Below are 24,691 nucleotides of genomic sequence, written 5' to 3'. Positions count from 1 at the left end.
TTGGGTACACACACGCGTGCGCTGCAACCCTACACCATACGAGGGGGGTTGGTACAGGGTTTAGGGTCCACAACAGCACCATAGGAACAGAAGAATGAAGGTAACTGCAGAAGGCCTATTGGCCCATACGATCCAGCAGGATGGCTGGCCATAATTACACGTCACAATCAGAACTAGTGTGCCGACCTACATTTTAATCCATGCTTAGATGCATACCACCGGCTTTACAAGTTATAGTAAATGCATTTTATTCACTTGGGGCCCTGCTTGATGTGGTTCTGGGAGTTCTCTTCCTCCCCCAAGCCCGGCCTGAGGCCAGGCTTGACTTGTGAGAGTTTGGTCAACTAGTTACTAGGCTTGGAGCGGCCCGCAGGCCCACATACCCCCTGGGGAAGACTCAAACCCTCGACCCTACGTGCGTGAGGCACAAGTTCTACCTCTAGGCCACGCAGACGGCTACAGTAGTGAAGATTTCAGAGGCAACAAACCGCTGCCATCTGAAATGCCATAGTTCACCCAGCCACTGCTTACATCCAAGGAATTTAGTGATCCACGCCCTCGTCATATAAACTGTCAACCACACAATCGTGGAAATTTACGGGCTATTCATACCCGTGTCACCTCTTGGGTGGCTCAATTTTCACCAATCAATCAATCGTGGAAATAAAGTCAACCACACGAGGTTCTCAGTCACCAACTTGCACCATCGTTACTAGGTTTCTCCTACCCAGGGTAGGAGAAACCACGTTACACATGCCTCTCAGAAGCCACAGATGCTCTTCACCACATGGTCAACAAAGTGAATATTCTGAGTAAAATTATATTTTGAATCGGTCTTGAAGATCAAATAGTAAACCTCTCGAGTAAGGAAACCACAAAAGTACTTGTAGAATTTGGGTGCATCTCATACTTGCTGGACAGCAGCGGCTGCAAAATTCTACTTTGAAGCGCGGGCACACACTCCAACCCTTGATTGATTGATAAAGAATAAGCCACCCAAAAGGTGGCACGGGCATGAATAGCCCGTAATCCAACCTTTATCATACACTTGCTTTCTTGGACTGCCTACCCCAATCCTTTCTCAGATTCCCGGAAAATGAAGTCAATCGCGCTAGCCGATCAAGCCAGCTCTCATCCTGGTAGGATCTGTTATTCTAGTATTTTTAAACACTGAAGAGACGTCTGTGACCTTACTGTTCACGACCAACGTTATCAAGGTTTCCTACTGGGCCCCATTTCGTGGAAACCCAGAAGACTAAAATAACAATTTTACTTTGGCTGCACCATTTCCAAGAACAGTCTATCATTCAATAGACGAACTGTACATTGCTCGCATTCCGAACATGTTCTCGAAAGCAAACGAAGAAGAATTCGTCTTATATTACCATTTGAATTCTCTGACACACAGATCAAAGATCATTCTGTTCCGAGAAAGGAGAGGCGGATGAGGAGACGAGTGAGGAGAAAGAGAAGAGATGGGGAGAGTGGTGGGGAGGGGGAGAGGTGGAGGGAGAGGGGAAGAGAGAAAGAAAAAGAAGGGAGGGAGAAAGAGAGAGGTGGAGAGAGGAGCAAGTGTTGCCACCGGAGGCGGCTAGTTTATTGGACACCATATACTCATGTGAGCGGTAGCGCAAAAAAAAGGATTACAGAGGGCAGAAAAGGGTTATGAGCCCACAACGATCATTACATTAAGGTACATATGCAGACGAGGAGTCACAATAACGTGGTTGCAATATGTTGACCAAACCACACACTAGAAAGTGAAGGGACGACGACGTTTCGGTCCGTCCTGGACCATTCTCAAGTTGATTGTGAATCACAATTGACTTGAGGAAGGTCAAGGGTTTCCAGATATTTCATCCTTTGCAATAAGATGGCTTGTAATTTTATGCAGCCTGAGTTTAGATACATGTCTAAATGACTACTATTTCACAGTCTACGGTGGACTGTGTACTGTGAGCCGCGAGAACAGCTACCACCTCAACAGTGTTTGTCTCACACCTGTCTTTGTGAGGCCTCATGGCAAAGTTATGAGTGGCTGGTAGGTAATGAGGAAGGGTCAAGGTGTTTGGCTGGTGGGTAGGGAGGGAGAACTAGATACTACTCAAGTACACATATATGGTATGCTCAAAGCCTGCTCAGTTGACTAGCCCGCACGCTCATTTGCACGCTCCAACCTTCACCCCACCTCATCCCTCTCACGCTCCAGAAACTTCAATGAGCGGCCTCATAATAATTACCATCCACGTGACAGGTTTGTACGACAAGAATCCACGCCAATACAAATTAACAGAAAAGAATCTTGTGGAAAGGAATGGGTAAGGAGGCGATGAGTCACAATAACGTGACTGAAGTATGTTGACCAGACCACACACTAGAAGGTGAAGGGACGACGACGTTTCGGTCCGTCCTGGACCATTCTCAAGTCGAGTGTGAGAATGTACAATCGACTTATTTCAATTTCAGTACAGCAAGATTGGCAGGCGGGACACAATGAGCCAGAGCTCATCTCCCCGTCGTCATTCACAGGTAAGTGCACAGGTACAGAGGCGCGGCTACAAGGGGGGACTAGGCTAGTGGGGAAGACATCCCCCACTAGTCCTCCGCTGCACTCCCCCTTCCCCCCCCACACCTCGCTTTCCCAGGTGGGGAAAGTGGGGAGGGTTGGGGGTGCCTGCTCCCCCAACCAATTAGCTCTACAGTACCCCAACCCCATTAACGCAGCGGGACACTCTTCAACCGCTAATCACAGAGCACATCGAACACTCGACCAATATGTCTTTAATCGAAATAGGATGAACGCCCTCGTCTCCCCCAGCAGGCTGGAGGGAGGTGGGCGCCCCGAGGCCCGCTCGGGGCGTGACCCGCGGCTCCGCCCGGAGGGTAAGGGTCTACTCCGGATGTACTGCTGACCGACTGCCACTCTAGCAACTGCCGAGGCGGCTGTTTCTGTTTGCAGCTACTGTTTACCGTTATGCTGTTGCTGCTACTGTTGAGCACTACTAGTGCAACTGTTGCTCTTGTGTATGCTGTTGATATTACTACTGTTGCTGCTGGCGTCAAGTGGAAGGCACTAAGAAATGCGCCCCCGGGAGCATGCCCCGCCCATTCTAGATCCTTGGGTGGGGCCTTTGACCTCCTCCCTTGACACTCCTGGATAACATTTGAGGGTGGGTGGGGTAGGGAGGGGAAAGAAGAACGGGGGAGAAGGGGGGAGGGGGAAGAGGAGAGAAGGATAAAAGGAAGGGGGATGGAGAAAGGAAAGGAGATCTACCCGTTCCTTTCTCTCCCATCTTTCTCGCTCAGCCACTCAGACACACACGAGAGGGCGTTGTCTCACTCGAGCAAAGGTAAATAGTGCAGTGGCTCCCGGTAACCTGAGCCGAGTGAAGTTTCCGACCAGGGGAACAAATCCACAAGGGCCGTGACGAGGATTCGACGACAGGGAAGTGTAGCCTTTTGTTCATTTGATGCATCACGTTAGTGTGATCTCTGTGTGTAACAGTAACACAGCTAACTCACCCATGTAGGTGGGAGAGTGGGATCAACACGATACATGGAACACAGCAAGTAAATTTTACGGAGAACGGAATGGACATCACCTTGACCCCCCCCCCTCCCACCTGTTCATCTGTAATAGGTTCCAACAGCCAAGGAACCGCCTCCAAAATGAGACCGTATCACTCTGCCTCCATCTGCTCATTATACGTGTAATCCACTCATCTAGAGTTCATCCATTCATCATCCTACCAAACCTATCCCCTTACCCCCCCCCCCCAGCCTCGTACACCTGCCCAAGCCTACGCCACGCTCCAGGAACCACTTGTTCACTAAACGACCGCGGAGGTCGCTTAAGACTCTCCGACCGCGCCCAGTAAAGACAAGTGTTCCTCCGTGGAATTAAACTGAAAATATAGTTTTAAAGTATTACAAAATAACGACGCCAGTAAATTAGACCAAAACAAACACTCTTGTGGAAAAAGGAACTGCTTTTTGACATGTTAGTGGTAATACCTACTTCGATCGTTGTGAAATACGAGCTAAGTGGTCTAGTATATTCTGCCTATGAGTGTATTCAAAGTAGTTGTTGCTCCAGCGCCTGCACAGCCTTGCAGATTTCTATGAAAATTAAGCCATTGGTGTAGCATAAAAATTGTAGGTGCATATTGGGTTGGAGTAGTGAGAACAATTAGACTAAAAAGCTAAGAAAAGACACTCGAAGGAGCTTTTGTAAGCCCTCAAAAAGTGTGCACTTGTATATCGTCGTCTTTCAGCAACCATTACAATTGTTTTAAGCTTTATTATGAAAAAATTATTAAGTTACACAAAAATGGACCGTAAGCTATATTGTTGGCGGCAACATTCTTGGAGATCCCCAGATGTCGGGCAAGAACCAAGGATGCAGCGGCCATTTCCCCTCTGGATTGCCACACTGAAACGTTGGAGAAGGAAGTCGTTCTTGGATCTCGTCGCTTCGATGAGCGCTTCATGTTTGTACCCCCAAGGACCCAGGATCTTAAGATTATACAGGGACAAATTTGTACTAATGGTCCAGGGTGAATGATGTGGGTGGCAGCCAGGACGGACACAGGTGTAGCCCCACACCTGCTACACACAGCTCTTCCATGCATGTAATACAAGTCCACATGCGCGACCAACAGTGTTGCCAAAATTGCGGGACATTAGACAGCGGGACTCTCTCTGCCGATATCATTTGCACCACAAGAGATAAAAGACTAAACATTCCACGGCGTTGAAGACACCGAGTTGCAACGTGAAAAGAATGGAAGATGTTAATTTATAATCTAAAAAATATAGGTTAGTATAGTGAAATGTATGACAGCATAACACACAGAGATCACACTAACGTGATGCATCAAATGAACAAATCCATAAGGGCCGTGACGAGGATTCGAACCTGCGTCCAGGAGAATCCCAGACACTGCCTTAATCGAGAAGAAGGAGAACGGCCTATTGACATAGCTCGGGTGCAGGGGGGAGTTGTGTAAAACCCTGGTTTGTGCCTCGGAGAGGCTACGGGATCCAGTAAGTTCAGTAGAACTTCGGTTTCAACTCTCTTACCCTGTCGTAGCTCAGTCCATTAAGGCAGTGTCTAGGATGCTCCCGGACGCAGGTTCGAATCCTCGCCACGGCCCTTGTAGATTTGTTCATGACAGCATAATACTTCCTTTAACCCGTGTTCAATATACGAGACAACACCCCCCTAATGCGACAAGAAAGGTGTCGTAAACAAAGAGATATACGTACCATCATGGCGTTGTCATGGCGACGACAGTGGCAGCTACTTAATTTTCTGGTTCCAGGTACTTGGTGATGCTGGGGCACTGGCGCCCATGATGCTGTTGGCATGTGAGTACCGTACTGGAGGAAGGAGCTGGAGTGTGGACTCCTTCCAACTCGCTACATGGGATGGTCTCGCCCTCCTGGGAGGCCGGGGCAGCCTAGCCCCAAAGGTCCGAGGGCCGTCGTGTTACCAGCAAGCGACTAGGCTTCGCGCACATCTCTCCTTTTCTCAAAGCCTACCATTACTGAGCGGTTTAATTCTCGTCTTTATAGCAGTTCGTTTCCCAAGCTTACCTCACTAATTTTCCTGCTTAACTGTGAAACACAACAAATTAAGGCTTTTGGCGCTGTGTAAGTTTGCAAGACACGTGTATTTTAATGGTAAAAACACTGCTAAGAAATTCTGTCAAATAGGTGCATGTATCCGTAGTCTTTTTCAAGGACTATAAGCACCAGGTTTCCAGGCAGAGATACGCCCGGTATAGTCTAGGCGTGTTGACATGTTCAGTATTTTACATAACCCTTAAGTAGGAACAGTCACAAAATGAATATAACAACAAATTTCACTAAATAATCATAACTTGATTATGACGCATTATTTTTCTGCAAGTTTAATTTACTAACACAACACTAAGTGCATTTCCGGTCCGTTGAAGTAGGTGTTCCCATGTCACACACACTAAAAGGTTCTATGTCCCTGCATAATGTTGCAAATGGCTTATGCTTTATCACGTTTTTTTTCCCTTTCTTCTCTGATGACCACCTGATTAACCAAGCTATTGATACTAGCAACCCAAAGCCTACCGTAGCAATCATAACCTAACCGATCCGGGACGCCCCAAAGAAACTCATAGAATTCCGCCATGGAGAAAGACTCACCCGAGTACATAGGAATTTGGAAGTAACGGGATACCAGACAGCGTGGGGTGTAGCCTAGTACTTGTCACGTGATCTACACCCGTGTCCAACTCTGCTTTCTCACAATCATTAATAATTTACTGCGTTCACATTGACCGGCCAAGCTCTCCCCCCCCCCCCCCACACACACACGTATGGGTGCCGAGACTGCCAGCAACATATTGACAAATCGGAGTTTTTTTTCCAGGGATATTCCTGCGCGGGCCCTAAGCCTCTGGCTGGCCCATTAAGTGTTGCTTGTTTCTGTTTTACTTGGGCGGAGTATGTCAGAGGAGCTGAACGACTAAGATGTTACTAAAAACTAAAAACATACATGAAATATTATAGAACTTAATTTGTTCACCTTGCAAAGGTTTAAAAGTGACAACGCAATTAGTAAAAATTAGCGTACATCATTACAATCTTAATTCATTACATTTAACGCGACAATTGGTTTTAAAATAACATGCAAACAGTTTTAGTCCCACTAAGAAAACCGTTTTCTTTTAATGGAAAAACAACTGCGAATATCACTTTATATTAGTATACAGAGAAAGTATTTATTGTACTTCTTTTCAAATTCGCGGCAAACAATATTGACGTTGCCATCAGCTTTCCTTTAACAGCCTCGTTTGGGCCCGAATGGTCCGTTGCTGTTTGGCTATTTGGTTTTTCTCGTACCCCTTTGCCACTCTGGAAGGGCAAGGAGCGGGGGTAATTTATTGTATCCCCAGGGGGGGCTAGATTCACGAAGCAGTTACGCAAGTACTTACGAACGTGTACATCTTTCCTCAATCTTTGACGGCTTTGGTTACATTTATGAAACAGTTTACAAGCATGGAAACTGCCTAATCAACTGTTATTGTTATAAACAGCCTCCTGGTGCTTCGGAGCTGTTTACTAATTGTAAACAAAGCCGCCAAAGATTGAGAAAAGATGTACAGGATCGTAAGTGCTGGCGTAACTGCTTCGTGAATCTAGCCCAGGGTCTCCAGATAGGCTACAAAGCCGGTCCAAAGAAAAAAAAATAATTTTATATACCGGGTATAGCAAAATAGTGCATGTACTCTCAGTCTCGCAACTACCACCCAACGTTAACCAACTTGCTATGTTACTTTCTAATATATTTTATGCGCATTTGTTAAAGGAAATGATTTATAGGTTGACATTAGATGCTTGTAAGATGGTGTAAATTCTGGCAGTGACTGGCTCTCAGGGCGATGGGCGTGGTCCGACTGTAACCTGACCAGTGACAGTCCCCACCACGCCCACGCTGCAGCCCACCACGCCCACGATCCAACACCCACCTACTACGGAATACCCATTAACAAACCCCACACCCACCACGGCATACCCATAATCTAGCCCCCTCGCCCATCGCAGTACGCCCATGATCCAACCCACGTTCACCGCAGGCCGCCCATAATCCAAGCCACGCTCACTACAGCGTGTTTGATCCAGCCAACCTTTTACCAAAATTAACATTCTGTATCTTAACCCCTTGTTCCTCAAGGCCTCTACCTCAGTCCCCCCACCACTACGGCACGCCCACACCACACTTGCCTACACTATTCCACCACCCACAGCGCCCTCCCACACACAACATATCCCCCCCCCCCCATACAGCTTCCAAATCCACCCCAAAAAGGCGGGATTTTCTCGCACAGTCTCAAAGTCAGGCTTCCCTGCAGACACCACCAAGCGATCGGCCATTCAATTGTTTCTTATATGCCGCAAACCAACGAAGCCATAACAATTCGGCTGATCAAACACTAATGTCCTCAGCATTCACATTCGAGGCTGGAACTCGACGGAAATCGCAGTAGGCAGAGGAACGCGTTTTGAATTGACAATTCGAGCCTAGCCTCCACCTGCGGTGTTCGGGCGCCCAAAGGCCTCGAACCCCAGCTTCCCCGGTCATACTGAGAACTCGAGAATTCTATTGTCATCTAACCCGCCAGCTGCATAGCCTTGGCTACTGCGCAGTCCACGATACATATACAAATCAATAAATTTTAGATTGCATATCAAAGGTTGAACAATTAAACTAGAAAGAGCGCAAACCTGGCGATTAGATCCCGGTAGAACTATTGTCCCTGGTACAAAAGCACTAGATAAGGATGAGGAGGATTGTTTATGATTAGGAACGGCATACATTTACTCCAACTCCATAGGATCAAACCGAGATATCTTTAGGAGGTTCACGATGTGTCGAGAGAACACAGCCACTACTCAACATCAGTCATATTGTCATTAAAAATATAGAAAAAACCTGCCAAACAATTACCTTTCGGGTCTCTTACCAGCATCCACCTTTCGGGTCTCTTACCAGGTTAGGTTATAGTTCCTAACCTAACCAAGAACTATATGCTAATATAATAATAATTTATATTTGAGAAATATGTTTTGAATGAATGAACAGCGTTCAATGTACAATGCACTACAATGGCCAACAGCACCTAACTACCCAAGTTAGGCCTAATTATTCAACACATTCTAGTATGTAATAATATTACACTATATTTGCATCCTTTTCCCCCCTCCACTGTCCAACTCCTCTTCCCCAACTGAATACACTAACCTAATCTAACAAAATGTTAACATTGGAGAATCCTCCAGCCCCTTCCCCATAACCCCACACCCCTCCCCATCATCCCACCAGCTCCCTCCCCAAACTTCCCCACCACCCCCTCCCCATCTCCACCCCCCTCCCCCTCCTAACAGCTCTTAACTATTCACAGCCTGTCTGTTAACGGTCTATTCAACATTGAATAACGCTTCAAACTTTCGCGATTTTGTCAACTCGAAAAATACGGGAAAACTTGCGAGATTTTCCACGTCTGTCGCCGTTCACAATGTTCGAGTTTTGGCTGTGACCAGACCGGGAGGAGGAGAGGGGGGGATAGGGGTAGAAGTCGGGACGGAGGTAGAGGGGGGTGACGGGAACGGAGACGTCACAGTCTGGCGAGAGTTGAATATGATGATTGACAGTTGCGCGAGACGGGTGAGAGTCGCGAGACACCGTCTCATTTTTTCCAGCATAGTGAGGTTAAGCTCCATTGAGCCTTTCTTACAGCTCGGCGGCCACCCTCCCGGTTCACCGTTTTCTTTAAATGTAGGTTCAACACGGCGACATATTGCCTGCACCGGTGTACCATTTTGGCGTTGTCCCGTGCCCAGAGGCGTCCCTCATGCCGTGCCCAGCGATGCCCTCACGCCACAGGACAGATGCCCCGCTCCCTCGTGTTATGGTGCCAATGAGCGTCTCTGGTGACCGACTATCTACGCCCACATTGCTTGAGTCAAGACGCTTGCCTTCCACTCATGAGGCTGACCTCATCCCCGTGCATTTTCTTAAAGAGGGGAAGGGGAGGCGGGTATTAAGGTCAAGAGGTCTAGTTTGTGGCGGTCCTGTAGCAGTGTGTAAGTCTGTGTTCTGAGTGTTGGCCTTAGATTTAAATCGGCAACTAACAATGACAAGTAGGACTCTGTTGCTGCTCCAATCTTATTTCTCCTTTATTAGACAGAGAACAAAAGAAGAGAGATATAATGAATCATGAAATACACAAGTCTCCAGCGGGCAAGCTTCAGATGAGCTGATGTAGGATAACATATCTTGCTTGCAGTTTCACTAGGAATCTCAATGAACCCCCTAGTTTTAGTTAAAAACAAAACACACACATATACGAAGTGAACAAAGGATAATAGGAAATTCTGCCATTCTCACATTCCGTCTTGGAAATGTAAGACTATCTTGGAGGAGGTGGCGTCCTCTTCTTGGAGGAGCGGACGAAACACCACGTTCCTCTTCCCTCACCAGAGACGGCGAATGTTCTTTCATCACGGCGGTTAGAGCAACAAGCACTCTGCTTCAGGGAATGAAAGCAACACCTCCACATCCGAGTCATAATACGTAATAATCCAAGCTAAAACAACGCCCTCTCTGATTTGCTACAGTAAATTTGTAATTCCCGAGCTAACAGTATTCCCTCGGGAGTGGAAGGTGGTTGTGGTGCCTAGCAAGGGCCAGCACGAGACGTCCTCTTCGCCTCCAGCACCAAAAAACGTGAGCTAATTTTCCAAGATAAATGTTGAATGCGTCGATAACCATCCGGCAATGCTGGCCTGGTGACCTCCGCCTGTAATTAGCGCACGTTTATCAAGACGATACAGTCATCACTGCTTGCTACAGTTGGCCGCGCCTCCTGCCGTCTCGCCTCGTAAAACATTCGCCAGCTGCTAACTGCTGCACCTGCTCACCCATCTGTTGCCTGCTCATATGCCTCGATCCAATTTTTAAAACGCCTTCGCAGACATTTCCAGGCAAGAAATATGCTGACTGATGAGTCCTGCGGCCGGCTGCCTCAGTCTGAGGAGGACCTGTGGCTGGCTGCCTCTCACAGTCTGAGGACCTGTGGCAGCAAGACACCGCACAAGAGTCCTTCCAGCCCTGCCAACAATTAACTCCCTGTTCGACTACATCTGGGTCGTGTGGGAGCGGGGCGGTGTGGGTGGGCGGGCCACGATGGTAGTAGGGCTGATGGGAGTCGCTACTGGTGGCGTGGGTGGGTGAGAGTCAGCACTGGTGACATGGGAGGGAGGGAGGGCGGGGAGGCCGCTGCTCGCCCTCTTGGGACCGTGGAGGACCTCCATCGATTGTCAGGGGAAACAAGGAGAGCGGCGTAAAAATATCCTTCCAGACCTCTGCATCACCTCCACCTTCCTCCCGTAAAAAACGTCTCTCTTTCAGACTTGCCTCACACTCGCCCCCTTCAATACTTCCCTTCCCCGCTCCTTCCCTGGCCCCTCAATGCCCCTCTCTAGGGCAACCTGCCAACCACCTGTGTCCCCCACCCCCCTCCAGCCGACCACCTGTGCCCCCCCCACCCTCCAGCCGACCACCTGTGCCCCCCACCTCCCCCTCCTCCACAGAGTACCGCCGCTCAATAAACACCCGCCTCTCACAACTGTCTAGGTCGCTCAATATCACATGTAATGGCCTATGACTCAGTTTTTTAATATTGTGGGGGAAGGGGTGATGTCATGGGGGGAGGATATATCGAGAGGGGTGGGGGTAAGGGCGTCCAGATAGAAGTAGTAAGCCCAGTATGGCAACAACATGCAACAGGGCCTGTTGCAGGAGTCCACAAGCCTACCTCGTGCACGAGTTGCCATGCAAAATTATGATCACAGATGGTAAATACTCTCCACATTGATCACCCACATTAACCAGCTACGATACACACTGTGTCTCACTAAAATTTCCCCCAGACACCGGGATAATTTAGCCCCCAAACGCACGCATGAGGCTACGTTGGTTGCTAGAATGTGTAGGAGCAAGATGATGGTTGTGTGCGCGCGTGCGCGTCACGACGTACAACTGGATTTCTAATTTAATAGCTTTTCTAATAATGTTTTGAATATTAATGACGTTTTTGCTGTTTTCTTCATGTTGGAAAACTAAAGGTTCAGCGAAGAGAAACGCACGAAGGTCAGATGAAAATAAACGACGTTTAACAAGCATACAGTGGTTACAGTGGTTACAAAAGTCGGGGCTAATAACACCATCTTGTACACACACAGATCACACTAACGTGATGCATCAAATGAACAAATCCACAAGGGCCGTGACGAGGATTAAGGCAGTGTCGGGGATGCTCCCGGACGCAGGTTCGAATCCTCGTCACGGCCCTTGTGGATTTCATCATCTTGTACTCGACGAAGGCGGCTGCCAAGCTTACCACGCCCAAACGCCCCCACTCCCACGCTCTTGTACAATTAACCGCTAATATCGTGACTTTTAAAAGCTTATCGTTAAGTACACAAACTCATTTTCTTGAAGTTATCAAGCTCCTAGAAACTTAATTATTTCCACACGGCTTCCCAGCCTTGCCCTAAACATTGCAAACCTCGTACACAATATATATATACATTGATAAACACAAACACAACATTAAGAAATATATATTATCAATTATAAGCCTAATATATGCCATATGAGGCCTAATTTAGTACATATGTGCTTTTACATGTACTTAGAATGTTTAGATTTGTTTCCTTCTCTCTCGTTCCCTTTACAAAACTGATTGTACAAAACTTGGCTTTGATAAAAGAATACACGTTTAATACACGTGGCTTCTGATTCTGTGTGTACTGATACAAGAGTTCATATTCGTCCATACGACCAACAGTTGCTGTAAGTACCACAGCATCTCTGGAGACCGGCTGACATGAGAGGGGCAGGAAACCTACACATTAAAGCTGCAGATATACAAGACGATATTTGGGGTGATGACCTTACCCAGAGGGAGGAGCGAGAGGAAGAGTAGAGCCTTATATGGTGGCAAATACCAGGTCAGGTGGCAATGACCTCGGCCCCACAGGCCCGCCACTATGTTCTTGTGGTGTACAGTTACTTTATCACATTTCCTTACTAGAGGGTCTTGAGCTTGCCGAGACAACGTCAAGATGAGTACTGATGACGGCATAATGGTCCAGAAGTGCCACGAGACTGAGTGAGATCACGGGCTTGTGGCTGGGGAGCCGGCCACCTCAAGTCATATAGGAAGAGAAAGTGGTGGGGTGGTGTGGTGTGGGGTGGTGTGGGGTGGTGTGGTGTGGTGTGGTGGTGTGGGGTGGTGTGGGGTGGTGGGTGGTGGTGTGGGGTGGTGGGTGGTGGTGTAGGGGAGGTTGGTGGTGGTGTAGGGGAGGTTGGTGGTGGTGTAGGGGAGGTTGGTGGTGGTGTAGGGGAGGTTGGTGGTGGTGTAGGGGAGAAGTGGCTACTACATGTAGGAGGAAGTGGAAGGACAGAAAGAGGTTGGTGAGGAAGGAAAAAGAACATAGAGAAAGGGAATAAACTGATAACAGAAAAGTGATAGCCGTAAGGGGGAGTATAAGGGGGAGGGGAGGATCATGGAGGTAGGGAGGGGGGGGAACATATGGAGCAGCAGGGAACTCCTGAACATACAGCCACTAAACATCAGACTGCAGCACCAGGCCATCAGGGTGTGGAACACCATCGAAATGTTAAAGGACCCAATGTTAGAAAGATTACTCCAAGATGAGACGCCCCGCTCCCACAGCTGGTGGCCCAAGATGAGACGCCCCGCTCCCACAGCTGGTGGCCCAAGAGCCGCGATTTACTAGATGAAAACCTCGCCCCACAGTACATAATTCCCAGATGAAATACTCACCAGATATCTCTCACCATTAATTGGTAAAGTGAATATGTATATAAATATATGTATATATAAATCAATAAATAATAATAATAAAATAAAGAGCCTTAAACAGAACAACACGTGTGGAAGCATCGGAGTGTGTTATATATGAGTGCACACAGTATTTATCTATAGACACCCCATATATGGTGAAACACATGTGAAGAACCTCTCACACACTCACAGCTCCCTGACAAGAGAGAGAACAAGCTTAGCTTAACTGGCAACACCCACAAACGGTGTCAGCAAGGCGAACAGTCCGCCTGCTGTCATAATTCTCACTGCTTTTTCCCACTTCTAAACTTCCCTTCACCTGTGCCTCTCCTTCCTCTTTACCCCCCCCCCCCCACGCCCCCAAAAAGGGAACTCATCCGTCAGCCATGCTCTTAACGCCATGGCTGACATATTTAGCAGACAGGTACGGTGACCCTCAACTTCACGCATCCTACTCAGCTACCATCACACTTTAACCCCACATATTAAGTGCACACTCAACCCACTTAACACTCCCACTCTCCCACTCCCCCCCAAAAAAACACACAGTTAATGAAAAGGTAATTTAAATCGCTACGAACGCTGTATATATGATATGAACAAGGTGACGCTTACATTGGGAGAGTCTTCCCTGGCGAGGGTTCAAGCGGTCCTCCCGGCCATCAGCTGCACTCTCTACAGACACGGCTTGTTCTCCTCACCTCCCTCTCCGTAACAAATGCAACTGTTTTGCCTAAGTATAAACATATTAACCCAAGCAACCCATCTTAACCTATCGAGACCAATGTAAGGAAAACGTCAATATATTTAAAGGCTGTGTCGATTCCGTTCCAAATGAGAGGACGAGGCTGTTGAATTAACACTTCCAGAAGTCCCTCTACAGCTGCAACAACAAACGCCAGCGAGGTAATCTTTTAGAAAGCCGGTACATACATCAACAACACCACCACGTGGCTGTCAATGTTGCTGTGTTGATTTAGGGCGACGACTATCGTGGGATCTTATGCGCCCTGGCTGTCAATGTCAACAATGGTTCAGGTATGGGGTCAGCCCGTCCTCCTAATAGAACGACGTATTTTGACGTTATAATCAACCTAAAGTCCGGGCTGCGGAGCCACTGGCCCTCGGAACTACCTCAAGGGGACCTTAAAGTGGCCTCGTCACCAAAGCCATCTGTCACAGCCAGCAACCTCGCAAGTCACTCCTAATTATTAAAAAAACAACTTCACAATGCGCAAACCGTTAAAATGCTACGCATTAGCAAGAATTAAAGCCTCGCATTATTTACGTTTTCTGAGCATCAGCCTCGATAGGTTAAGTGGGTTGCTTGGGTTGATACCTTTCCGGTTAGACAAAACAGTCTCATATCTTACGGAATAAGGAATGGGAGAGAAAACTTGGAAAACTAAACCATACACCAGAAAATGAGGCGACGACGACGTTTCGGTCCGTCGTGGACCATTATCAAGTCGAACTTGGAGAGTGAGGCAGGCGACGACACGCAGGCAGAGAGCGTGAAGGAGAAACGGAGACCGCTAAAGGGTCACACACAGAGTAACTCAAGAGTAACCGGAGGCTCCAAGACCCGAACAGGTTGATGCACTCTGCCATTCGACAGCTGTGGAGAAAGGAAAATGTATGATCATTCCCAACCTAACACAACCAGAGGGAGCAGACTGGCATTGAGGAGACACTGGCACCTAATTGGTCCAGGCTGAGTAGCTTTATATCTAACCAAGGCAGGAGACTAACGAAGCAAGGCAGCTTTATCTATATCTAACCACATAAACACAAATAGGCCTATATTTATCTAAGCAATCCTAGAGACTCACTAGCTGCCTCACGCCTACCGTTTCCCCCGAGTAACGCAATCAGGCAAACGTTATGTGTCTATTAGAAAAATAACGAAATCTATTAAATAACAACGGGATCGAACCTGCGCCTCTGGACTCCCCAAGCACGTTCACAACCGACTGAACCACGATGATCTGTTCATGGTAAGATCCTATCATATTTTATCATTGAGAGGTGTGAGAATGCGCGTCGCTGACCAGTGAAGACGACCCCCGGAGACCTGCGACTCACTAACATAATGGCAAGAGAGTACCTGCTTAAAGCAGGGTAGTGAGGAAGTACAGGAGCTCTGAGAGGAAGACAAAGACATAATTACTGCACGAGGACAAGACCCCTACACATCAGGCTACACATGTGGTCTGAGCCCACATCAGGCAGCGGGGACTACAACAGTCCACGCGTGCCTCGTATTATTTCGTAACATTAAAAAAAATTTACCTACCTATCCAAGCTCTCACAAGGGTGCAGGTGTCGCGCCCTTGACCAGCGCCCCTCGGTCATAAGAGGCACCAGGTGAAATTTAAATAAGTTTATTGAGGTAAAATTCACACATGAGGTAGCTCAAGCTATCCTCATCCCACCAGGTGAACCCTCGTGACCTCATAGCTGACCTCTCTCTGATCTCTTAGTTTGGACCCCCCTACAAACCACTCCCCGAGGCCGTCTGCTCTCTAATTCACAACGTGACGATCTTCCCCCTCCCCCCTTTCCCTTGGCAGGGTGTACTCCCCCACCCCGCCGCTTCCACACCTTTGACCTCATCTTGCGCTCCCGGGGTCACATTATTGCTACCTCCACATCCAGGGGTCATACCTCCCTCCTCCTCCTCCTCCTCCTCCTCCTCCTCCTGCCACAGCCACACCCTCCCTACCTCCCTCTCCTCCCACCCGGAGCCACACCCAGGTTACCTTGGGATGCTTTCGGGTCTTTACGTCCCAGCGGCCCGGTCCTCGACCAGGCCTCCTCGTTGCTGGGACTAGTCAATCAGGTTGTTGGACGCAGCTGCTCGCAGCCTGACGTATGAGTCACAGCCTGGTTGATCAGGTATCCTTAGGAGCTGTTTGTCAAGTTCTCTCTTGTACACTGTGAGGGGTCGGCCAGTTATGCCCCTTATGTGTAGTGGAAGCGTGTTGAACAGTCTCGGGCCTCTGATGTTAATAGTTCTCTCTCAGAGTACCTGTTGCACCTCTGCTCTTCAACGGGGGTATTCTGCACATCCTGCCATGCCTTCTGGTCTCATGTGATGTTATTTCTGTGTGCAGGTTTGGGACCAGCCCCTCTACTATTTTCCACGTGTAATTTAATGTATCTCTCCCGCCTGCGCTCAAAAGAATAAATATTTAGGTATTTTAGTCGGTCCCAATAGTTTAGATGTTTTACTGAGTGGATTCTAGCAGTAAAGGATCTGTGCACGTTCTCCAGGAACACACCTCTCCACCCCCATGGCCACACCCTCTCTACACAACCTTGATAACGCCTCAGTACTCCAAGCCACACACCGTCTCCGCCCCAGGAGCTCAGCACCACAAGAGCAAGGTGATGAAAGGTGGGAAGACGCCTGTACACCGGTTTACGCTCTATGTCAACTACCTCCTCCAAGGAGGTAGTGTTTCCCCTTGTTTCCTCCAAGGAGTGCCGGACCAACCGGGCTGTGGTGGGTATGTGAGCCTGCGGGCCGCTGCAAGCAACAGCCTGGTGGACCAAGCTCTTACAAGTCAAGCCTGGCCTCGGGCCGGGCTTGGGGAGTAGAAGAACTCCCTGAACCCTATCAAGCAGGTATATGTGGGCCTGCGGGCCACTCCAAGCAACAGCCTGGTGGACCAAGCTCTTACAAGTCAAGCCTGGCCTCGGGCCGGGCTTGGGGAGTAGAAGAACTCTCCCAGAACCCCATCAACCAGGAACCAAGGTAAAATATCGCGAGTAGATGTCACACACAAGATCAAAACGGGATAACGTCAGCATCATATACCACACTGGTGATCAGAACAACTTGAGAAACCTCAGGCTTTCAGAAACACTGTAAAGTAACCTACAAGAGACCAGCCGTCGAGTATGCAGCACCGACGAGGAGTTCCCACCAAGGAAATCACACTGTACAGAGATTGTTCGTCCCAGAACCAAGTGGAATGTGGTACGAAAACACTATGATGTCAAAGAATTGAGACCCCTAAACTACAAACTGGTTTCCCCACCAAAGAAATATCAGTAGAGAACTGGAGAAAGGTGAGAAAGAGAATGAAGAGACTTGGTAAGGGAGGAACTTGGGGTTTAAAGACAGAACAAGTAAGGACCTTCAAGGCTCCGCCTCTGACCTCTTGTTCCTGATGTATGTAAATGACGTACCCAAAGGGGCGAGGCTCTTCGCGGTAATGTTTGTAGACGATGTCAAGCTGAAGGACATCAGTGAGGTGCAGGGGTACTTCTCTAGGTACTTTGCACGAGGACCTAGAGAAGCTAAATAGCTCCACAATAAATAGCCGACAAGAGTCATCAGTAGGAAACAGTGGTTTGTGTGTTCATAACACCAATATTGACACTGGAGGCGCTTGTAAAAACCACACCAACGGCTTTAACAAACAAAACAGGAACGCCATGACAATACACACAGTCCACGTACGTCAGAACAGTTGTATAAAATGCAGCACATGGCTGAAAGCCACATTTAATGAGTCACAAGAATATTGAGAAAGTCAAAAGGTTGACGAAACTCGTGTATAAAATACACGAATTAATCCACGAGGAAAAATTAGAAATTTCCTAACAGCCTAAAAGAGAGAACCAGGGGAGATATGGTCACAACATACAAAATATTAAGTAAAAAAGACTGTGATACAGGACAGTGGACCTTAAGGTAAGTGGCCCACAATTACGAAGGCTGTGCCTAAACGCAGCCTGTTGGGCCTCACATTATTTATTGACAATTTATTGACAATTCCGGTTCTCTTACGGGCTATTCATGCCCGTGCCACCTCTTGCGGTGGCTTGATCTTTATCAATCAATCTTCGGGTCCTCGCACACAACACAGGTGTTACTCTCCCACCACAATAAAGAGAGGAAGAACATAAGAAGAACAGAACATAAGAACAAAGGTAACTGCAGAAGGCCTATTGGCCCATACGAGGCAGCTCCTATTCTATAACCACCCAATCCCACTCATATACTTGTCCAACCCGTGCTTGAAACAATCGAGGGACCCCACCTCCACAATGTTACGCGGCAATTGGTTCCACAAATCAACAACCCTGTTACTGAACCAGTATTTACCCAAGTCTTTCCTAAATCTAAACTTATCCAATTTATATCCATTGTTTCGTGTTCTGTCCTGTGTTGATACTTTTAATACCCTATTAATATCCCCCCGGTTATGTCCATTCATCCACTTGTAAACCTCTATCATATCACCCCTAACTCTTCGCCTTTCCAGTGAATGCAACTTAAGCTTTGTTAATCTTTCTTCATATGAAAGATTTCTAATTTGGGGAATTAACTTAGTCATCCTACGCTGGACACGTTCAAGTGAATTTATATCCATTCTATAATATGGCGACCAAAACTGAACTGCATAATCTAAATGGGGCCTAACTAGAGCAAGATATAGCTTGAGAACCACACCAGGTGTCTTGTTACTAACGCTGCGATTAATAAATCCAAGTGTCCGATTTGCCTTATTACGAACATTTATGCATTGATCCTTTTGTTTTAAATTCTTACTAATCATAACTCCCAGATCCCTTTCGCAATCCGACTTCGCAATCACAACACCATCTAGCTCGTATCTTGTAACTCTATCATCATTACCTAACCTCAGAACTTTACATTTATCAGCATTAAACTGCATCTGCCAATCCTTTGACCATTTCAAAACCCTATCTAGATCAACTTGAAGTGATAGTGAGTCCTCCTCCGAATTAATTTCCCTACCGATTTTCGTATCATCGGCAAATTTGCAAATGTTGCTACTCAAACCTGAATCTAAATCATTTATATATATTATAAACAACAGAGGTCCCAGGACAGAGCCTTGAGGCACTCCACTTACAACATTTTCCCACTCTGACTTGATTCCATTTATACTAACTCTCTGTTTCCTTTGGTATAGCCATGCCCTAATCCAGCTTAATATAGCACCCCCAATACCATGAGACTCTATTTTTTTAATCAGTCTTTCATGTGGCACTGTATCAAAAGCTTTGCTAAAGTCAAGGTATACAACATCGCAATCCTTACCACTATCAACTGCCTCAACAATGCTAGAATAAAAAGATAACAAATTTGTTAAACATGAACGGCCATTTATAAAACCATGTTGCGACTCAATTATTAATTTATGTTTTTCAAGATGAAGACGAATTTTATTTGCTATTATAGATTCGAGTAACTTTCCCACAATAGACGTTAGGCTAATTGGTCGATAGTTAGACGCAAGTGATCTATCTCCTTTCTTAAAAACTGGTATCACATTAGCAACTTTCCAAAACTCTGGCACTCTGCCTGACTCTATTGATTTATTAAATATGGTTAAATATGGAAAAATATGGAAAAAGTTGATTGATCGACAGCTGAGAGGCGGGACCAAAGAGCCAGAGCTCAACCCTCCGCAAGTACTACTAGATGAATACAGTCACTATGTAACATGAATTCCAAATGTTTATCAATATATTTTTCAACATTTCGGCTGAAACTCCTATACTAACCACCCCACCCCCCCCCCACATCCTGGGCCACCTATCCCATCATTATCTACCGCCGGCAACCTCTCCCTTACACCACTCTCCCATCCATCCCTTCCACTGCGTCCTCTCCTTTCTTATATACTTTTGTTTTTACACACGCAGCATCAACTGGGTTAGACGAGAGGTATGTTTAGTCATAGCCACACCCCATATATTTTTCAATCAAAATAACCTTTCCCACCTACTCTCAAGCTCTCTCCCACCTACTCTCAAGCTCTCTCCCACCTACTCTCACAGCTCTCTCCCACCTACTCTCAAGCTCTCTCCCACCTACTCTCACAGCTCTCTCCCACCTACTCTCACATCTCTCTCCCACCTACTCTCACATCTCTCTCCCACCTACTCTCACATCTCTCTCCCACCTACTCTCACAGCTCTCTCCCACCTACTCTCCCACCTACTTCAGTGCCTCCCACAGCCTACATACCTCACTTCTCCCCCACCTTAACCCCCGCCCACACGCAGTAATGAGGCTACGTGAGGCAGGGAGGGAGAGACTGCCAGACACAACATGGGACAAATGAAGAGGCAGGTGTTACAGTGAGGGGGCAGGTGCTACAGTGAGGGAGGCAGGTGTTACAGTGAGGGGGCAGGTGCTACAGTGAGGGAGGCAGGTGTTACAGTGAGAGGCAGGTGTTACAGTGAGAGGCAGGTGTTACAGTGAGGGAGGCAGGTGTTACAGTGAGGGAGGCAGGTGTTACAGTGAGGGTGGCAGGTGCTACAGTGAGGGAGGCAGGTGTTACAGTGAGGGAGGCAGGTGTTACAGTGAGGGTGGCAGGTGCTACAGTGAGGGAGGCAGGTGTTACAGTGAGGGAGGCAGGTGTTACAGTGAGGGTGGCAGGTGTTACAGTGAGGGAGGCAGATGTTACAGTGAGGGTGGCAGGTGCTACAGTGAGGGAGGCAGGTGTTACAGTGAGGGAGGCAGGTGTTACAGTGAGGGAGGCAGGTGTTACAGTGAGGGAGGCAGGTGTTACAGTGAGGGAGGCAGGTGTTACAGTGAGGGAGGCAGGTGCTACAGTGAGGGAGGCAGGTGCTACAGTGAGGGAGGCAGGTGTTACAGTGAGGGAGGCAGGTGTTACAGTGAGGGAGGCAGGTGTTACAGTGAGGGAGGCAGGTGTTACAGTGAGGGAGGCAGGTGTTACAGTGAGGGAGGCAGGTGTTACAGTGAGGGAGGCAGGTGTTACAGTGAGGGTGGCAGGTGTTACAGTGAGGGAGGCAGATGTTACAGTGAGGGAGGCAGGTGCTACAGTGAGGGAGGCAGATGTTACAGTGAGGGTGGCAGGTGCTACAGTGAGGGAGGCAGATGTTACAGTGAGGGAGGCAGGTGCTACAGTGAGGGAGGCAGATGTTACAGTGAGGGTGGCAGGTGTTACAGTGAGGGAGGCAGGTGTTACAGTGAGGGAGGCAGATGTTACAGTGAGGGAGGCAGGTGCTACAGTGAGGGAGGCAGATGTTACAGTGAGGGTGGCAGGTGCTACAGTGAGGGTGGCAGGTGCTACAGTGAGGGAGGCAGGTGCTACAGTGAGGGAGGCAGGTGTTACAGTGAGGGAGGCAGGTGTTATAGTGAGGGAGGCAGGTGTTACAGTGAGGGAGGCAGGTGTTACAGTGAGGGAGAAGGATCTGTGCCAATATACAACACCTACTTAGCCTGACGCTTGGGGGTACGGATGAACAATAACACTTACAACATCCGTTACAGGTGTTATTCCTGCTTGCGAATATCACTGAACCGTTCAGTAACCTTCAGAACACTCAAGAACAACCTACATGAGACCATCCACTGAGAATGAAGCCCCGGCATTGAGTCCACACTCAAAACATTTAAAATATATAAAAAGGCACTTGTCTTAGAGTTTACATTTCTCTTCATATCTATTATTTTGTAAACCATTTCATTAAAAGTCCAAAAGCCCCTTAGCTGCTAACACTTAACAGCTGCTAACAACTTAACTGCCAAAAGCCCTCTATAAAAGAGCATTTAGCGAGATTGAACATCCACGCAAGAAGTTGATATCACACCGAACCTCTCTCCTGAAGCCCACATCAAGAGGATATCATCAGTAGCGTATGCGAGGCTGGCTGACATCAGAACAGCCTTTAGAAACTTGGATGAGTAATCACTTGGAATCTTGTATACCACATACATAAGACCAATCCTGGAATATGGTAGCCCCTGCATGGAGTTCATACCTTGTCAAGCATAAGACGAAGCTGGAGAAGGTTCAAAGGTATGCCACTAGACTAGTCCTAGATCTAAGAGGTATGAGTTACAAGGAAACGCTGCGTGAATTACACCCCGTCTAGCTGGAATACAGAAGAGTTCGGGGAAGACATGATTAAGACGTACAAACTTCTCAGGGGAAAAAGACAGGGGTAGATAGACATTACCTGCTACGGGTGGAACACGAACAAGGGAACACTGGTGGACGTACGTACAATCACTGCTGTTATCGTACACAAAGTACGTAATACTACACACAACTCACAATAGCGTGATGCATCAAATGAACAAACCCATAAGGCTTTGGCTAAGAGCCAAAGTTCAACCCCCGCGAGCACAATTAGGTGAGCACAAGGGCACCATGTCGTAGCTCAGTCGCTAAAGACAGCGTCTGAGATGATCTCTGACGTAGGTTCGAATCCTCGTCACGGCCCTTGTGGATATGTTTACGTAATACTACATGAAATTGACAAATAAAGAGGTCGTGTTTAAGAAGTGTTGCTAGGTTGATTGACTGATGAAGATTAAGCCACCAATGAGGTGGCACGGGCATGAATAACCCGTAATGTTACTAGGTGCAGCGTAGGCCATACTACCTCTTAAGTTTTATATCTTATCCATCTCTCTAATGACAATTAATGACACGATGACAATTAATTGATTACCCGCTGGTTCCCAGAATATTATTTTTTTGATCGTATGAAGCCGTTTGTTGCATAGTTGATCAATTAACTCCACTCTGACGCTATGATAGCTAACTCTCACTCTAATGATACCAAGACAATTTGCTACCAATTACCTCAATGATTGTCAATTAAGGCAATTTGTGCACAGGACATCCCCCCCCCCCAGCATAAATTTCCTGTCATACCTGTGAGAGGGCGGCCATACTGGGGTCCTGGCGAGCTGGGGAGGCAGTCGGCAGCTACCTGGAGGCACCTACACCACCTCACTCCCTCACCCACATCCTGTTCCCTCATCACTCCTCCACTTATCCAATTCTATGCTCGTTGCTCCAGCATAACGTCTTCACCTCCAGGCTTCATCCTCCATTAGCGTGTACTCACTACCCATCCCACATCCTCCCCTCCCCTCCCCTCCCCATCCACATCCTTCCCATTCGAGTACAAGTGACAGGATGAACAACCCAGCGGGTTTTCTTCCTATTGGGGAATGTTGTACATGCTGCTATGGCGGTGTGTCCACTCACAGGATGAGTGGCGATGCCCAATAAACTCGCCCCTCGGGGCAAAATTTAAAATCACTCCCCATCCCACATCCTGCCCTCCCGTTCACTCCCCCATCCCACATCCTCCCTCTCATCTACAACTCGTCCAACTCTTTCCATCCTTCCTATCCCCTGCAGTTTACCTGCAGTCAGGTTCGAGTTCAACTCCCTTAATCTGGCCAGGGACCCGTCTCATCGGGTGATAACTTGATTTGCGAGGCTGTTGCTTGCAGCGGCCCGCAGTAACATATCCATTACAACTTCCTGCAAGAAGTTGAAGCTTGCAGCAACAAATTGAACTTATCCAATTGCCTCTTGAAAACTTGGAATCCGGCAATATTTCGTAGATTGGCTTTGGCTGAAAGGTCGTGGGGCTGACATACAGTGTTTTGTGAGTGTGCCCCTGGGACCTACACACACATGGTTCCCTTGGGTGTAGTTATAGGTGACACGAAGCTGTAATGTGTGTTCGTGTCGCATGAGGACTAGGAAAAGCAGTACCCCAAGGAGGTACAGGAGCCTAAGGAGGTACAGAGCTTTTCACTGTGCTCAGACTTGCGTAGCCTCGTGTGCCTAAACCTTTTTCTTCACATCCTAGCCCCTTCTTATCTTTGTTTTTTTTTCCGTGTAAAATATCAATTCCCTCCGATTGACGGAGATTAAGCCACCACAAGAGGTGGCACGGGCATGAGTAGCCCGTAGGTGGTAGATGTTTGGAGTCAATGTTGTCTTTGGTCGTGTAACATCTTTAATTAACTGTCGCTGGGCCACTAGATGTGAACTGCCTCCTCATGTACCCAATTCTCGCCCTTCTCCGATGACTACACCTTCCCGTATATACCCCCCCCCCCAGTGTATATTTATGATTCTAAATGACATTCAAAGTTTATTTTTATTGTATACCATAGGTAATTTTACACAACGTCTAAAATGTTTCGATTTTCTAAATTTCGCTTTCATATTTTATCGTATTAATATTAATTTAATCGTATTTCTTCGGCGCTAATGACATGCTTTACAGAACGCCAGAGATATGATCAAGTCAAATTTGGTGGACGTGACCTCCATTTCCCTACAGCCCATCCTTAGGCTGTCATGTTGGCCCGACCTGCTGCTGCCGACCCCAACCCCTCACACTCGCCCGACCCTCCACCAACATCCCCCTAACAAGACAAATGACTGTCCATGAGGCGTTGCTCGTCGTTAAGAGTATGCAAATGCTGGAGGGTTGGTTTGGCC

The 24,691-nt window shown here is 47.6% G+C and overlaps 1 protein-coding gene across 7 annotated transcripts in view; it reads right to left on the bottom strand.

Annotated features, from left to right (window-relative positions):
- Positions 1–24,691, bottom strand: part of LOC123745325 (GTPase-activating protein CdGAPr) — a 427,987-nt gene that overhangs the window by 29,168 nt on the left and 374,128 nt on the right. The window contains exon 2 of one of the 7 annotated variants that reach the window (XM_069300779.1): positions 5,269–5,619. The exons of 5 other annotated variants lie outside the window; for them this stretch is intronic. In XM_069300779.1, coding sequence (XP_069156880.1) covers positions 5,269–5,370 — 102 coding nt within the window. In that variant the 5' untranslated portion in view covers positions 5,371–5,619. Of the gene's footprint in view, positions 1–5,268; positions 6,072–24,691 lie in introns of those variants that run through there. One more of the 7 variants, XM_069300778.1, reaches the window with a different exon arrangement.

This window comes from Procambarus clarkii, chromosome 44 (genome assembly GCF_040958095.1).
Source record: "Procambarus clarkii isolate CNS0578487 chromosome 44, FALCON_Pclarkii_2.0, whole genome shotgun sequence".
Lineage (NCBI taxonomy): Eukaryota > Metazoa > Arthropoda > Malacostraca > Decapoda > Cambaridae > Procambarus > Procambarus clarkii.
The sequence above is the reverse complement of the archived record's forward strand: the minus strand, read 5'-3'. Positions and strand labels throughout refer to the sequence as shown.